Source organism: Heteronotia binoei, chromosome 9 (genome assembly GCF_032191835.1).
Source record: "Heteronotia binoei isolate CCM8104 ecotype False Entrance Well chromosome 9, APGP_CSIRO_Hbin_v1, whole genome shotgun sequence".
NCBI classification, from domain to species: Eukaryota; Metazoa; Chordata; class Lepidosauria; order Squamata; family Gekkonidae; genus Heteronotia; species Heteronotia binoei.
The window spans coordinates 57,731,560-57,745,303 of record NC_083231.1 but is presented as its reverse complement, the minus strand read 5'-3'; the positions used below and the strand labels follow the sequence as shown (position 1 = coordinate 57,745,303).

At 37.6% G+C, this 13,744-nt stretch overlaps 1 protein-coding gene across 1 annotated transcript in view; it reads right to left on the bottom strand.

Moving 5' to 3' along the window:
• The window catches only part of LRBA (LPS responsive beige-like anchor protein), a 630,809-nt gene that overhangs the window by 295,727 nt on the left and 321,338 nt on the right, over positions 1 to 13,744 (bottom strand). Inside the window, exon 38 of the mRNA XM_060246657.1 lies at positions 6,171 to 6,295. Coding sequence (XP_060102640.1) covers positions 6,171 to 6,295 — 125 coding nt within the window. The remainder of the gene's footprint in view (positions 1 to 6,170; positions 6,296 to 13,744) is intronic.

The following is a 13,744-nucleotide window of genomic DNA, read 5'->3' as shown; positions in this document are numbered from 1 at the left end:
AATAAGGAATTCCTCAACATTTCAGGCAGAATCTCTGTTTAATAAGATGCCTTTTCATCTGTACAGCCAATCAGAAGCCCTACTGGCAAAAAGCCCCACCCAGTGCCACCCACTTTCTAAAATAATTCGTTGGGTGCCAGAAAAGGTGTTGGCAACTGTCCTGTTGGGAACCTCAGCATCTTATTTTGTGCGGGTTTTTTGTTGGTCCTAATAAAGGTACTTTATTGCCATTTGGATTATTTCTTTAGAGAACCTTGAAAGCAGCTTGCAAAATGTTTTTAAAGGGTTGGATCCATATTATGGTATGTAGAGTGAGATTTTCCTGCCTCTCCTGTCCTGCTGCAATGCACAGAGCCCCTGAAATTTCTTATCTTGAGAATTAGGGTGCCCTCTTACATAGCAGGGGCAAAATGGGGTCTTCAGTTTCTCTGAGGGAACTGGCAAAAACCAGGCATTCAGCTCTAGCACAAAGTATTGTTATGCAGGCAAAATAGCACCTTTGGATCCAGCCCAATGAACACAACAACAAACAAGATAACGGAATAAAGCAATATAAAAAAGTAAAAAAGCAGAAGCACTAATCAAGAAACCTGAAGTGCTGAAAACATTCCTAAATCAAATGCAAGGATTTTTTAAAAAGGGTCATCTTCAAAGGAAAATAAAGCTGTTGCCATGTCAGTGGGGGGGGGGGTATATTCCACAACCACGGTGCACCGCAGAGAAGGCCCCCTTTCCCAGTCACCTCTCATCTAATCTCAGAAAAATGGGGTTACCCAAGAATTCAGTAGATGACCAATAGAAATAGGCTAGTTCCAATAAGGAAACATGTTAGGTAAACTTTAATTTAGGCTGATTTACCTTAAGTTTCATGTATCGATTTTGAGTGATGTATTAATCACACTTACCTATAATGGAAACAGAAACTTGGAGAACTAGTAAGAACTTTTAACATTAATGTCCGTATCATATTATTAATTTGTATTCTACTTACTGCTTTTTGATATTATTTTTGTTGTCCTTTTAAAATAATTAAAAAAAAAAAGAAACATGTTTGGGCTGCACTAGGAATATTTGGTTAATATAACTGAGTTTTGCCCGGTCATAGAAGTGTGATACTGAGTGCAGTAAATAAAACTCCCAAGAAGTATATTGCTAAAAAGATAAACTTACGTTTATTCAAGGATATCCAGTTCACATTCGGATTGTAGTCAAAAGAAGAAACAGAAGCCTAATCTAAATAGTACTTTTTCTATCACAAATGGCCAGCTCCTCTACCATCATGTACCTGAGAGCATGAGGGCATTGTATCTACAGGAGAAACCTTCAGAGACCTGTGTCTCCATCAAAGGGCATGTAGGGGGAGTGACAGGAAAAAAAGAAAAGAGGGGTCAGAGGGCACCTCCCTGGTTAAGACAAAGAGAGGCATCCCATTAGGGGAGATAACACCTATATGCACTTAAAGTATGTAGCGCCCCCCAATGTCCAGGCATGCTGATTTGTTAACTCTAATATTGGCTGCATTTACGGTTGCCAGGTCCAATTCAATAAATATCTGGGGATTTTGGGGGATGCAGCCAGGAGACTTTGGGGTGGAGCCAGGGGCAAGGTTGTGACAAGCATAACAGAATTCCAAAGAGAGTTCTGGTCATCACATTTAAAACTGCACACCTTTTAAATGCCTTCCTTCCAATGGAAATAATGAAAGATAGGGGGACCTTATTTTGGGGCTCATAGAATTGGACCCCCTGTCAGGTATTTAATATTATAAATCTTTCTTTAAACATAATCTAGTTGTCTTTACCTCTTTTACTGTTCTTATTGCAGTATTTAATGCGTGAATTATTAAACTACCTTTCGGTATATCTTTTGGTATAGTTAAAATGGTCATTAGGACATAGAACCTGTTGTTAATTTATTTGAATCCCACCACTGGGTGGAACTCTCAGAAAGGTTCTGGAGCTGTGCTTCTGTGAGCTCCCACTGAATCTGAGGCCTGCTAACATCTTATTATTTTCAAGATACAAAGAAGCCAGTATCCCAACAGCAGGGCAGAGGTAAAGTTTTCGCCAACACTCATAAAACACACAAGCAAAATGTTACTTTTTTATAGGAAAGGGGTATATAATTAACACAGAGAAGTTCTGTTGTCAGATTCTATTAAAGTTAGCTAACCCTCTAATTCCTTTGTTTTAAAATCAGTGGGATATTAGAGGGAAACCCATCTTTGCTCTCACACCTATTCAATAAGAATATATCTGTTAGACTGGATACATGATGAGAGTAGGTTAGATAAAACCTTTTTGGAGTGGTGCTGATTTCTGCAAAGTACACTGAATTTAACATACTTTCCTCAGAAGTTTACTTTGATTTTATAACAACAGCAAAGTGCCATTTATATACAGACTTTTACAAATAACTACTCTGGTCTTCCCTCTTTTCCTCCACTCTTTGAAAAATCTCCTACAGTTCTTTTTCCCAGGCAATTTAATGTGTGCTTGGTAAGGGCAATTAAATTGTCAGAATTTTAAAAAAATGTTTTTAACTAGAAGGTAGCCAGGAGTATAGTCATGGGGCTGATATTGATTGTCTGAACAGAGAACATTAGTCTTCAGGTATTTACTCTGCCACCAGTGCTCCAGAGGCTCTTCTTCAAATCAAATCAATCCCTAAAAGAGATGGCTACTAAAATGCATAAATGGAGCTGAGTTTTGCTGTTTTTTCTCTCTAGGCCTTACTATGCCACATCTTGGTTTTCGATTTTCTAAAAATCTCTTCTGCTCCTGATTGAAAGTTCTCACTGCTTACATTCTCTAAAGTTGAAACTATAGAGGGGGGGAAACCTTTCTAAATTAATGTTCACTGTAAAATCCATTGCATTCAATGGAAACAGGACTGCATATAGAATTTCTTTTTATTTGAATAGTATGTTTGCATATTGTAAATGCTGTCATAATCCACAACAGCAGTGGAATTCAACAACAATGACAGTTTTATTTATTGCCTGTACAACTTTTTCTTATTGGTATTCATATTGTGATCCCAATTCTTCTCTCTCTTTCTCCCAATAGATGGTTCCAAGTTGGAGCAAGTAAAAACAGGAAAACACACACAGAGAGAATTCAGAAGGAAAAAGAACCCCTTGTAAATGTAACAGAAATTAGTATGCTGCACAGAGAAGACTATCGGTCTGATACACAACCCAGTTAAGCAGAAACACCAATGCAGTTCCACTGAGCAAAATGGGTTGGAATTGGCTTGAATCCAATCATCATAAATGGATTGTGGAGCGGAGTGTATATAATTGAAATAGAATGCTTTCTAATTAATTATTAAAAAGAAATCACAGGACAGAAGAACAATTCCACCAAGAATTCTGATGAAAACTTAAAAGTACAGAAACACAGATTCAATGGCTGCTCATCAGAATTTTCAAAGACTGATCATATATGTATAGAATATGATATTATGAAAATTTATTATAAAACATTTTAGTGAATCGACCAGATTCATCCAAATATCTTTTTACCTGGCAGAAACAGAGTGCTTGGTTATATGTACTTGTTAGGCACATAGGATAAGAGTGTTCATTTAGATGTGAAAGGCCAAAATCACAGAACTGTAGCACTAGGGTTTCTGGGTAACTTGGACTTTCCCTTTCCCCTACAAAAATTCTTCATGGCAAAACTACTACTGAAGTCTAATCTCAGCTGGAGATCAGTTGTAAAAGCAGGAGATCCCCAGGCCCCCACTTGGAGACTGGCAACCCTAGAAGCATCCTGCCTGCGCAGCAAGCACCACACATTGCCCTTCTGCCACTGGGATGGCTTGGCCTACATGTATGCGAAAGCCATCAGCCTACCAGGAAAAGTCCCACTGGCCACAATGGCCAGTTCACCCCTCACTTTGGAAACCATTTTATTCTAACACTAGCTTGCTGCTATTCATCATAACCCCTAGTGACAGGACAAATGCAAGCACAGAAATATTTGTCTCAGGAATGCTCTTTTAATGAATCCCAAATATTTGTTAATCAAATGAGAAGTTTAGCATTGTTGTGTTACTTTGAATATCCAGAACAGGGATGGCCAAACTGTGACTTGGGAGCCACATGTGGCTCTTTCACACATATTGTGTGGCTCTCAAATCCTCACCACCTCATTGATTGGCTTGGAAAAGGCATTTGTCTCTTTAAATCACTTTGCAAAGTCAAGCCAGCCAGCAGCTTAGAGAATGCATTTAAAGTTAAAGTTGCTTTCTTTCCACCTTTTCTTCCTTCCTGCCTTGTGGCTCTCAAACATCTGATGTTTATTTTATGTAGTTCTTATGTTAAGCAAATTTGGCCACTCCTGATCTAGAAAATATTGTCATTACCCTCCTCCCCAAGGCAAATTATTTACAAGACTGTGTTTTATTAACTGGGGGAGGTCAATTTGACAAATTTATAGAATAATTTTAGTGAAAAATGGAAGAATTAGTTGAATCTTCAATAATCAGTACCAGGGCTTTTATTTGCAGCAGGAACTCCTTTGGATATCAGGCCACACACTCCTAATGTAGCCAGTTCTCCAAGAGCTTACAGTAGGCTCTGTACTAAGAGCTCTGTAAGCTCTTGGAGGATTGGCTACATCAGGGGTGTGTGGCCTAATATGCAAAAGAGTTCCTGCTAGGAAAAAAAAAACCCGATTCAGTACTATTTAATAAAATAATCAGTATCTCTCTATAGAACTAAAAAAATACCTCAAACATTCACACATAAAAAAAAGCTCTAGTGAAATAGTTTCCTTCTGCCAGTTATGGCAATTATTAATTAAACCTTTGTGCTTTAAGCAATTTGGTGATCCTTAAAACATAAATGTTCATTATTTAATAGTACTACTATAATATCACACACTGCATTTCTTTCTACAAGGATGATTCAGCCATTTTGTTCCACAAAATGTACAATAAAAGCATATGAAATTTTCCAATCAATAGATGAAGAGACATTACTGATGCAAATTAATGTTACAGTTTGTTACTGCAAACATAAAGAATGCAACTGTTAGTTTTACAGAATGGTTGAAGATTATTACTGTGCTGGAAACCTTTTCTACATGTGCAGCACAAAACTTTACAAGCAGTCACAAAGTATAAGGGACCTAATTAAACCTATATCTCATCCTTTCCTCTGTCCTTTAGCTAAAGGTGTGAGGATTATGGACAATCATTGCACTTATCTTGTGTTATTGACTGTTCTTTCTATGGCCATGTGTTCTAAAGGACTTTTGTCACATGCGGCACTATTGTGGCTGACATAATGAAGATGTTTTCCTCTAGAAATGGCTACTTATGGATGGCTGTAAGAGGTTAAGGTGCTTGGCCTAGGCCAACATTTTTAATTATGAAGTCATATGGTACTAAAATAAATTCCATTAGGCATTAACTGTTTACCAAAATGACAAAAACAAGTTTACTAATTTGTACTTTGTTTCAAGAAACATTAATTTCTGAAGTGAACTATTATTATTATCATCAGCAAAATTAATATCGGTTTTAAACTAATTTTGACTGGCATTTGTTCTGCTTTCCCATTTAGCTCCCAGGAAAACCTAAAAATGTGCTAAAGCTGAATTTTAAAGCCATTACAAATAACTGCTTGCTAAACTCATAGTGTTTTTATGACTTGAAATTAGAAAAGGGAAAACATAGCACTGTATTGATGTCAATGTACTGCTCTTAGAATTTTGTTCTTATATCTGTATAGTACCCTTGTGCTCTGTATCACCTCCTAAATTAAAAATAACGCCCCCCCCCAAAAAAAACCCCTACAGATTTCCATTGAAACTCAACTTATTAAAGTAATAATTAAGGCTTTCTCACAGGGAAATGCACTCTGGCCACATTGTTATAACACATATAGGTAATTTATCACAAAGCTACTACACCAAAGGAATAAAGGAATCTTCTACCTTTGTTTGCAATCATTGACAAGTTCAATGCTCTGTGAAAAAGACTTGCATAGGCAGATGCATTAAGATATAATTAGGTCTTTAAATGCACAGGTCTGAAATGCAAGGAAGAGACTTCTGAATGTGAAACTGTTTCACATCTTCTCAGACAAATGAAGCCTAAAGGCTCACTGCCATGCACTGTACCTGCTGCTACTGGCAAGAAGCAGATTTTACACTGACCATGTTCTATGGCTGCTTTTAACGTCGCTTCAGGATGTGTCGTTCCAAGGGGGTTACGCACAAATCGTCGCCGGCGCCGCAAGTCATCTTCCCAGTAGTCAAGGCGCCAGAACTCACGAGGACAACTACAATGAAACAGAGGAACCACATATGTTAGCAATTATCAAACAGCATGGTAGCACTGAATTTCTGCATAAAGCTTTCCTTGTTTGCTCTAGGATTTTTTAAAAATAGCACCCCAAACCCTTTTTCTACGATCTTTAACTTAGGTATGTCCTTGAAAATAACAATATCACCTTCCAGTCTGAGGAACTCCTTTCTCTTTTTTTTCTTGGAAGGTGAAATGAGCACTAAATACATCATTTTGAAATGAATTGCTGACAGTGTGATCAGTTTCCCCACACTCTAGTGGCATGTGCTCCGATTTCAGCCTCATTTCAGCCTCAGCAGGGCACCTTTCTCAGTGACTGCATTTATAAACCAGAATAGGGAAAAGGCTATTATAAATATAGTATAGCATTACCTATATTAATCAAAGTCTGTCCCCCTTCATTTTTCTTCCTAATTTGTGCCTTTTTGCACAAGGTCAGTAAATCATACATGAATTCTTGGTTGAGAAAGTGTTAACTTTAATGAATACTTCTGTTACATGATTATGTATGTGATAATAAAATATTACTCTGTTTAGATGTGCAGGAATTTAATTAAAATAATCTCTTAAAATATTCATTACATTTAGCCCCTGAGGCTTAGAACAACACAAGAAAATACATTTCGTTTCCATTTCCTGTTTTTAAACAAACCATTCCAGGAGAATGAAATAGCAATCTATTTTCAAACAAATCAGATTGGATTTCTGTTTTATGTAGCTGCATTTTTGCATTTAATTAAGAACTACCATGCTACAGAGTGCAATATTGAAGCCATTTTAAAATTTAAATTTAGAAAAAAGCTTTGTATCACATTTGTTATTTTCCACATTGTATTATTCAAATATGCATAGATCTTTTTAATATGGTCATATATAAATGCCAGATGCTATCTTGTTAGATTATAATGAGTGAGTGGGCTGTAAACCTGTATATTAACCATTAAACACTGCAAAAGCAACCAACTCAGGTATGCATTCTTACATTCACAATTTATACACATACACACACATTATATAATAAATAAACAAAGTCTACAAGAAAATTGTTACCAGAGATCTACCACCATCATCTGCATACTTCCATTACAAAGTTATAATTTTATTTATATGTTTTTTTCATGACTGATAAACCAAAAACAAAAAGCATAATCTCACTTCTTTTACATGAGCTAATAATCACGTATATCTGTCAACGTTGACAAATTAAGAGCTCTGATTAATTTAAAGATTAGAAATTAGTACAAACACACAATGCTGCTGTTCTTCCCTCTTTAATTATTTAGTCACCTGAAAGAAAATATTTCTTGTCAAAGAAACCAAATATATGCATGAAAATAAAGATATGAAAAATGTGTTTTCATCAATACACCCAATTTAAACATTAAAACATTAACCCATCACTTCTTGCATTAATTCCATGTATCTCTATTTGGTAAATTAATAGGTTACTTCTAACTGAGAGGTCTATATTTTTATTTTCTGCATCCTGTGTATATAAAGACATACAGACTTGAGAAAGTTATCTAGAATTGTTGTGTCTTCCCCCCCAAGAATATGTGTATGCCTTTGATAGTCATACAGCATAGATAGCCACTTTATCATTCTGGCTTCCTTCATTTATTGGTTAAAATTGCTATCAAATCTCAACTAGGATAGAGTCATGAATCAGAAACTGTTTCTCATCTTCAGGGGAATGATATAATGAGAGTCTATTCATCAGTATGGCAATCAGCACAACTAATTAGTTCCCATGACTGAGATCTCCCAGAAAGTGTATTGTAGTCAGTGCCACAGCCATATGAAAAGGTAATGGAGATTTCTAAAATTTAACTGCTGTTGCCTTCAGTCTTTCCAGTGGTCTGCCATACAGTATTACGTATAGATGGTAAATTATTAAATTGTCATCCATTAATCTTTCTGCACTTTTGCATAATTAAACGATGCCCTTTTTTTGGTTAAAATTACTACATGTTACATAACTGTGTTAAAATGAGTAAAATTAGATGTAATAACAGATGAGGGTATTAAAGTACTATTGGGGGGTGGAATCCTAGATTTAAAGTACTTGCTTTGTACTGAAAACTCCCTGTGTAAGTATTTATTGAAGACATCTCATAGTTGCTTATTTAGTGCATAACTGTAGGTTGTGTTTTGAGAACATACGGATTAAGAAAAAAAAATCTATCCCTTAACATACAGCCTAATTTCTATAGCACTAGTAAGCTAATAAAATATGATTTCCACTGACAACAACAACAATAGTCACAGTCAGAAATTTGACTGGTAGCTGGTATTCTGCAATTTGAGATTTGGCCAAGTTCTTGGGAATTGTAGACGTAGCTTTGCAGGATTCTTGCTGTTCCAAGCAATGCTCTCTTATGGAACTGAGCTGATGTTATTTGCTCAATGCCCAGAATGTCCAGATGTTTCTTGAGACTTCTAGGCACTGCTCCAAGGGCTCCAATGACAACTACCACAATGGTAACCTTCTTCTCTCAGAGATGCTCCAACTCTGTTCATTGGTCTTCGTATTTTGTGGTCTTGTCTTATTCTTTCTTCTCTAGTCTGCTGTCTCCTAGGATTGCAAATGTCAATGATCCAAACCCTATTTTTCGTTTTTCCTACAACTGTGATATCAGGTTGTTAAGATATAAGTGTTTATCTGTTTGTAATCAGAAAATGCAAAGAATCCTTGTTTCATTATCTTGTCTGGTTTGTGCTCTCATCAGTTTCTGGCTGATGGTAAGTCATACTGCTTGCATCTCTATCATGACATTCTTTACAGTCAGTTTGACCAATTTTACTTCAGGTACTGACCAGGTGTGTTTCATCCTTTGTCTTGCAAAGTTGACATCTGTTGTGATCACTGGTCTTCTGAATTTTGGCTTTTATACTTTTCATTTTGTTGTTGCTGTTATTATATGAAGGGATAGATCACAACTATGTTCACTAGGAGACCCAGTGTTCTACTAAAAATGAGGAAATAATTTTAAAAATGGATAGTACAAAGACTTTTTGTAGAAAAGCCCAGCAGGAACTCATTTGCATATTAGGCAGCACCCCCTGATGCTAAGCCAACCAGAAATGTGTTCCTCTGCATTCCTGATTTTTAAAAAGCCCTGTATAGTACTATATGAAACCACTATATTCATTTGCTGCCTTTGCAGCAAGAGAGAGACACATAACCTCAGTCTTACTGGAACTATAGGACAAGACTGAATTTGATTTTTTAGTGCTCAACTAAAGATCGTTCATAGAAACCAAATCAACTTAACCATACTGCATTCTCCTGTGTTGATTGTATGGCTCTCTCTTTTTTTTCCCTTCTCACAGAATACTATAAACAAAGCTCAACAAAATACTGTAAAAAACAGAGACTTGTGGAACAGTGCATCAGCAGCAGCTTTTTAAAGGATTCCAAAATGCTAATTACATATTAGTACAATAATGATCAGTAACTGGCAGTACCTGGGCAACTTCTAGTGACCGTAACTTGCATATGTCTTCCTCCAATATCAATGCTGGGCTGAAGCCCTGCACCAACATATTGAGAGGAGAAACCAACAAGGGCTTGTAGTGATAGGCACTAACTTCTGGGGAAAGGGACCATTTGTAAAGGCAGAGAGCTGTGGGGAGACAATTTCTAGACACTGGAAAGGACTGGATATTATCCAGGAACAATCAAGGACTACAGCCCAAAAACAAAGCAAAAAGTGAATTGGCTCATATTTTCTATGCTTGGCACATTATGAATGTAATCATCAACAACTGTGATGCATGTCTGCATAAAATCAAGTCCCAGACTGATAGAGTTGCCAGATACCTGGAGATTTGCAGGGTGAGCTGAGTACAGTGGGGTTTAGGGAGAGAAGGGACTTTGATGGGGTATAATGTCAGAGTCTACCTTCCCAAAGTAGCCATTTTCTACTGGTAAGCTAATCTGTCACCTGGAGATGAATTGTAAGTGGAAGCTCTCCAGTTACCACCTAGAAGTTGGTAACCCTACATACAAATTATATAGAATGCAAGAAGGTATGAACAATGTTGCTAAAATGTCCTGCAATGATTGAACAACTATCATTAATAATTCTGTACATGGTAGTGTCCTGCAATACAGGTTTCCTTCAGAAATGATTTTCCTTAGCAGTACATGAGAGGGGCATTGGCTACAACTGTGTATAAAGAAAAGGAATTTATGAGTGGACAACAAAAATGCAGCCTCCCAAATCATGAAGTAGATGGCTTAGACCACCATTTATTATGAGTCATGTAAAACATCCAAACACAATACAAAATTTTATGGCTTTTATGAAGAGGGACCAACCCAAGCTAACATTTCACGGAAGTGAGTTCAATATTAAATGAATGAATGCAGCAGTGTCTGCTATAAAAACTGGTTTAAAGGGCAAAAAAAAAAATTCTATCTACGTGAAAGGTAATTTTGCCAAATATAAAACCAGACAGAAAGTACAGTGCAGTAGCCTTAATAAACCACATGCTGTAATGAAAACAGGAGACTAGTCTGGAGCTCATTTCACAAGATGCCTGTTCAAAAGAAAAACATCTCTTGTTTCCTGGGCTGGAGGTTAAATACATCATGCAGGTAAAATGTTTGCTTATGCCTGGTCATGAGTGTGAGTTTTTGGGCCGCTGAGGAAAGTGCCTGACTGACAGCTCTAGAAGCTGAGGCTATTAATTATGCTCATAGCTGTTTAAGTTGTGATGATCACCTTCTCAAAATGTTACAATCCGGTCTGTTTGAAATCATCAGAACAAATGCCTCAGGGCCAAACTTGAGGTTTTGGTGGCACAAACTGTTATGTTACCATGAATGTTGTACTAATCTCCTATGAAGTGAAGTGTCTCAGTAGGTCATTTATAAAATATAGCATCAGTGGGCAGAAGGGGGGCATTAAACGTCTACTAGGCCCCTCTGAAACAGCTTCTTCCCAGTTGTTTTGTTTCTAGTAAGGATTATTTGGAGTCTGATTGGGGACTGGAAAGAAAAAAGGGTAACAGAGGAGGCAGCCCCTCCATCTCACCATGCTGTGCTTTCAATAACCCGTGAAGCCACTCTGCATAATCAGAAATCAGTTTCATCTGTATTATGACACTTGCATCACATAATCATTGCCTGATTTGGCTCAAACAATGAACCCCCCAAAACAGAATATGACCAAGTCTGAGCACAGTGCAAGTAATGTCAAAGTCAAGAAGCTTAAAGAACAGCACTTTAGGAAAATCCAGGAACTGCAGATCTGGTACAAAGGCAGAACAATTGTCTATAAATGTTATTCTTGTCTGCTTCAACAAAAGCATTTCATCCAGAGACTGGAAGCAGTCCTGCAGGTTCCCCAGCACTATTGTGATCAACCACAAGGATTTTCAATGTCAGTGGTACTTGTGGAACAGATTGTGTTAACTTTTAATGTATTGTAACTGAAAATAAATCTAATAAATGGCACAAATATTTGGGCATTGACACAATAAAATATTTTAACCGAATCAGTTTTATCTGAAGGAGCTTCATATTAACTTACAATTACTGTGACTTACAATGACTTACTGTGGAGCATAGCCAGGGGATACATGCCCATATTATTGTGAATTTTTGCTAATAAAGTTTCTAAAAATGAAAGAATGCTATAAAACAGAGGAGGACAGAACTAAGTAGACTGTCATATTCTTGGACAAAGGGTTTGATGCAAATGGAAGAATATGCAGACAATATTGATTGTCTTTATTTATTTATTTTACAAATTTTACTCAAAATTTTACAAAATTTTACAAAATTTACTCATGCCGTCATGAGTAGGGTTGCCAAGTCCAATTCAAGAAATATCTGGGGACTTTGGGGGTGGAGCCAGCAGACATTGGGGCGGAGCCAGGAACAAGGGTGTGAGAAGCATAAATGAACTCCAAGGTAGTTCTGGCCATCACATTTAAAGGGACAGCACACCTTTTTAAATGTCCTTCCATAGGAAATAATGAAGGATAGGGGCACCTTCTTTTGGGGCTCATAGAATTGGACCCCCTGGTCCAATTGTTTTGAAACTTGGGGGGTACTTTGGGGAGAGGCACTAGATACTATACTGAAAATCTGGTGCCTCTAACTCAAAAAAATAGCTCCCCCAGAGCCCCCGAAACCTCCAGACCAATTCCCCATTATACCCTATGAGAATCGATCTCCACAAAGGGAATAATGAAGTGCTCAGCAGACATTTCTCTCCCCCCTCCCCTGTTTCTGGTGACTCTGAAGCGACGGATTGGCGTCTCTACTCACGAGTTGCTGCCAGCTTCTTCAAAGTAACACAGACACACCATCCCAAGAGGAAGTCTTTCACTGAGGCTTCCAAAGGCACATGGTCCTCTGGGGACTGAAGCCTCCAAAGGCACATGGTCCTCTGGGGGCGGGGTTTCCTCCCGCTGGCCAGCTGATTGGGGGCGGGAAGCAGCCTGGGAAAGTGGAAGAACCCCACTGGGACCTGGGGATTGGCAAGCCTAATCATGAGGATCACCAAGGCAGCTAACAAGTTTAAACAGAATAAAATCTCACCTTAAGAACCACCTAAAACTCATCATTAAACCAATTAAAACTAGTCTTTTAGTGGCACAGAGTAAACAATTGGCACGTAACAAGGTATACCCAGCCAACTGTGGCACCAAGCATAAAGGTGAGGGAACTGCTTAGTAAATAGGATTGCCTAGGATTGTAGAATGAAAGGGACTAAAGTGAGCCTGATGCTCCCTTAATATGACACTGATCTATGTTGAAGGTAAAGCCAAGAGCTGGATGATCTGGCAAGAACAAGACTAATTTAAAACTTTTCACTGTCGGCCTTCTCCTTTCCTCCACCCCATCACCCCATCACCCAAGACAGTTTTTGCCACCCCTGAACATCAAATCCCATTCTTTTCTGTAGTCACCTCACCTCTTAACTGAAGGGCATGGGTCTAATGAAGTCACAGTTATGTCTTCTTCATGCTATGAAGATACGTACTGTTTGATTCACAGCATTGGTTTACAGGGTCAGGTATTATCTTAGATGTGTTTACTTAGTAGTAAAACTCACTGAATTCAATAAGACCTACTTTCTGGTTGTATGCTTATGACTGAACCTTCAGCTTTTCAAAATATGCCAGCAAAATAAATTTGATTATCAGTTGCCACTCTCAAAATTGTTAAGGAAGCAGAAATTAAGCATGACAATAAACACTCCAGTTGGTTGTATAAATTTGAAGCATCATACCACAAAGGCTGTAACACCTAAAATTTTTAAGTCTAAGCATTTTTTCCTTATATCCAGCTGACATCAGCTACTGTAAAAATTTAAAATTCTAACTAGGTCAACTACAGACTAAATAAATGGTTTGCCTGCTCTCCTTCAGTAAAAGTGTTACGCACTTGATTTTAAATTGAAAG